The 3,846-nt window shown below is 54.0% G+C and overlaps 1 protein-coding gene across 1 annotated transcript; it reads right to left on the bottom strand.

Moving 5' to 3' along the window:
- Positions 1 to 3,122: 3,122 nt before the first annotated feature.
- Positions 3,123 to 3,467, bottom strand: LOC113836467 (notch-regulated ankyrin repeat-containing protein). Its single transcript, XM_035446385.1, has one exon. It carries the CDS (start codon positions 3,465 to 3,467, stop codon positions 3,123 to 3,125), a length of 345 nt encoding a protein of 114 aa, XP_035302276.1.
- Between the last annotated feature and the right edge of the window lie 379 nt (positions 3,468 to 3,846).

Below are 3,846 nucleotides of genomic sequence, written 5' to 3'. Positions count from 1 at the left end.
GGTGGAAGAATTTTTTTGTTTTGTTTTGTTTTTTTGTTTTTCGAGACAGAGTTTCCCTGTGACTTTGGAGGCCATCCTGGAACTAGCTCTTGTAGACCAGGCTGGTCTCGAACTCACAGAGATCTGCCTGCCTCTGCCTCCTGAGTGCTGGGATTAAAGGCGTGCGCCACCAAGGCCCGGCTGAGGTGGAAGAATTTTAAGGGTGCTACAAAGGCAATGATTCTGGTTGAGCCTCCCCCTCCTCACACTTAAAGTCATTACTTGGACCAGTCTGAGGAGAGGGTGGGAACTTAAGAGACTTGGCTGGCCAGTTCCTTCTAGCTTCACTGTAGTAAGCAGTTTGCTGAGCTGGAAGAACCACTGGCCACTGTGCTCCAGGGAAACAGACATCAGCAACAAGATAGCTTTGGACTTGTCTCATTCCCATGCAAAGTAGTGCAGAGCAGAGGAATGATGTGGCCACTCCTGGGTGGCAACAATAATTCCTAGGGCAGGACTTCCTGAGGAAGATCCATCCTGTTCCTCTGCAAAGCATCAGCATCACCCTCTGCTCACTCCTGGCATGTTTAATAACCTTACTGTTGCTGTCGAGATAATGTCAAGACCTCTTGAGTAGGAACCTGAGAGGTGTGGGGAGGGATTGACAGTTGCCTGGAGTTTGTCAAAGGAGCAGCTACTATGCCATGGCTCCTTCTTCAGAGCTCCTCTGATGGCTACTGCTGTTCCTGACCTGCCAGACACCCTCCCCACCCTGCTCAGGACCCCAGGAGTGGGCTGTCCATGTTCCTCTGTATGCACCGGAACCCTGGCCCTAACTCAGATCTGCTTTCTGCCGAGTGGCTGGCCCTGGACTGAGGGGGCTTCCATAGAAGCCAAAATCTCCAGAGGGCTTTTGCTTTCCTGGGAGCAATGGAATGTTCCCCCAAATCTAAAGTGACTCCATCTTCCAGGATTTCAGGCTGGGTGGGAAACATGAAGAGCTATAAGCAGATATTTCCCTGGGGAGGTCTTAGCCACTCTGCCAGCTCCAGGAACTCACAAGGTGGCTAGGCTTCTAGCACCAGGCATAGGCTGGCATCTGGGTTCCCGTAAGACCCTTAGGTTGACTTGGAATAGACAGCTGAGTTAGGCTGAGTTCCCATTTTACCCAGCTCTGTCTTTACATTCACAAGCTAAGCACCCATCATCCATTAGTTGAAGATAGCATGCTGTGGACCAATCTTCATCCCTATAGAGAGTATTCATGACTTGTGCCAAAACTAAGAACCAATATATTTTTTAATATAAAAAGACCAATGAAAAATTTATTTATAAATTTTTCACGATGGGCTACAAGTCTATATCGTACGCTCAGGAGTGTGCCACAGACTTCATACAGACAGGAGACCAAACCAAGACCCATTTGAAGCTTCGACATTGGCCTAGGAAGTCTTAACATTAATTAACATAATTAAAAAGGCATTTGCATGTAGAAAAAACATACAGAACTCCTTTTGAAGTAATCTTGTGCTTGTCTCAATGTCTGCCAGTTTCACGACATTATCACTATTCTTCCCACACTGGTTCATAAAAGCTGCAGAAGGACCAAAGAATATGGCCAGGCTGCGCAAAAGGCCTCCACCCACCTGTGTCCTCAAGTGCTCCCCATTTTTGCCCGTAGGGTCAGCAGCACTTCTACGAAGGGGAAACCTCATTTAAATTTGAATAATTCAGCCTCCCTTTTATTTCCCAGGATCAAAACAACAAGGGGTGTGGGGTTGCATAGAAAATTGGAACCACAGAAACCAGGAAGTCTCCTTTCAGGGACCGCAAGTGACGCTCCAGCACCTCCTCCAGCCCCGGTCCTTGGCGCAGCCCCTCCCTCATGGCAGGATCCTCAGATCATAATGGGGTCCTGGAGCCGGGGCCGAGAAAGGGCACCACAGCCCTTGCACTCACTCAGCAAATAGCATGAGATTCACAGTCTTTATAGGAACTTTATAAAATATAAATATGGGTACACAACAGCCTTCACAACGCTGGATACAACGCCCTTTAAAATTGGGTTTATAACCAAGGTTCAAAAAATATACCTAAAACTTGGCTTAAAATATGTTAACATTTTATATTGTCATAAATGTTATGACACTTATTTAATCGTGGCAAATTCATTTACTTTTTTAAAAAAGTGTGCAACCGACTATTAACTATAATAGAAGTCACTAGGAAAGAGCAACATCCTCTCAAAATCCCCACGTCCCAGCCACGCGGGCTTCAAGGTAGGTCCCGCTGGAACTTAGCTAAATTAGCCGGTGTGGGGAATGGTGGCCTCTCACGGGAGGGGGAAGGGAGACAGATCCTGGGCTCTCTAAACTCACTCAGAAGCCAGAGAGAGGAACGGAGGAGAGAGGTGTGCAAGATCAGGGATTTGGTGGGGGAGGGGCTAGCAATGGGAAAACCATAGGGCTAGGCGGTATTTTCAGTGCAACCAAGAAATGGTAGACTCAAGTTTTTAGTTTTAAGGAAAAAAAAAAATGCATCTTTCTCCCATAACCACGCACAATATTTCCAAACAAAAAACTCAGGCGCACAAACTTCACCCACAAATATACACACACGTGATAAATAGTTTAGGACATTAGGAACCGGGAGTGTCCCCTTCCTCGCGCGAGGGCGCGCACGCAGATGGTAGAGCCGGGTAGTGGCTGCTTGGCGGCCGCCAGCGGCGGGAGGCACACTGCGAACGGGCGGGCGGGCGGGTCCCACCGGCGGCGGTGGGAGCGTGAGTCCGCCCGCGCCTTTCACCTTCCGGAGAAAACATTTCAAGCGGAGGATCCGGTATCTCGGGATTCCGAAGTCTCCCGGTGTGAGACTCAAATTTCAAAATGGGCTGGAGCCTGCGCCCCGCCCCCACCCTCGAGGCGGTCGGGGGCCGTGGGAAGGCTCTGGGGCCCCGCGAGGCTCCGAGGACTGCCGAGGGGAGGCGCTCTCTGGCGGAGAGCCGAATCCTGGTGGCCACGGACGTGGAGACCTAGCCCGATTTCCACGCGGGCCAGCAAACCTGGCGCACACCGAGGTAGTTGGCGGGAAGGTACAGCAGAGAAGACGCGGGCGAAGGTCAGGGTCCGGGGTCGGGGTGGGTATCACCGGCCGCTGGCCGCGTACTTGGCCTTGGTGATGAGATAGAGCACGATGTCCTGGTGGCCCCCGAAGGCGGCGATGTGCAGCGCGCTCCAGCCGTCGCGGTTGGCTAGGCGGATGTCCGCGCCGAACTTGACCAGCAGCTTCACCAGCTCCAGGTTGCCATCGATGACTGACTGGTGGAGTGCTGTCTGGCCCTCCGGCCCGAACGAGTTCACGTTGAACTCGCAGTTAGTCATGTTCTGCAGCAGCGACTGCAGCTCCTGCGTGTTGCCCTTGCGCACCGCTTCCTGGAAGATGCGCTGCGTCTGCGGCGCCGAGCAGGTGGACAGCTCGGCTTGGCTCATGCTGCCGCAGAGCTAGGGCGGCGGGCCGCGCCCCGGCTCAGCGCGGGCGGCGGCTGCAATGCGGGCCCCGGGCTGTCTCGGGGCGTGTCTCGAGGCGCGCCTCGGCGCATGGAGGGCGCTGCGCCCCCGGGCCCCGCACGCCGCCCCTGCGCGCTCCGGGCGCTCGGGGCCGAGGGCCGCCGGCGCGGGACCCCTGCTGCATCCAGCCACGCCCAGGAGGGCGGGCGACAGGGCTGGGTGCTGGTTCGAAGAGCCTGGAGCAGCCGGAGGCCGCGACGCTAGCAATCGTGGTGCCTTCGAGGTTAGGCTGCGTTCCCACTGATCTCCACTCGCGCCCCTTTCCAAAGCAGTTCTAATTCGCCCGCCGCTTCCCGGCGTC

Source organism: Cricetulus griseus, chromosome 6 (genome assembly GCF_003668045.3).
Source record: "Cricetulus griseus strain 17A/GY chromosome 6, alternate assembly CriGri-PICRH-1.0, whole genome shotgun sequence".
In the NCBI taxonomy this organism is placed as follows: Eukaryota; Metazoa; Chordata; class Mammalia; order Rodentia; family Cricetidae; genus Cricetulus; species Cricetulus griseus.
The sequence above is the reverse complement of the archived record's forward strand: the minus strand, read 5'-3'. Positions and strand labels throughout refer to the sequence as shown.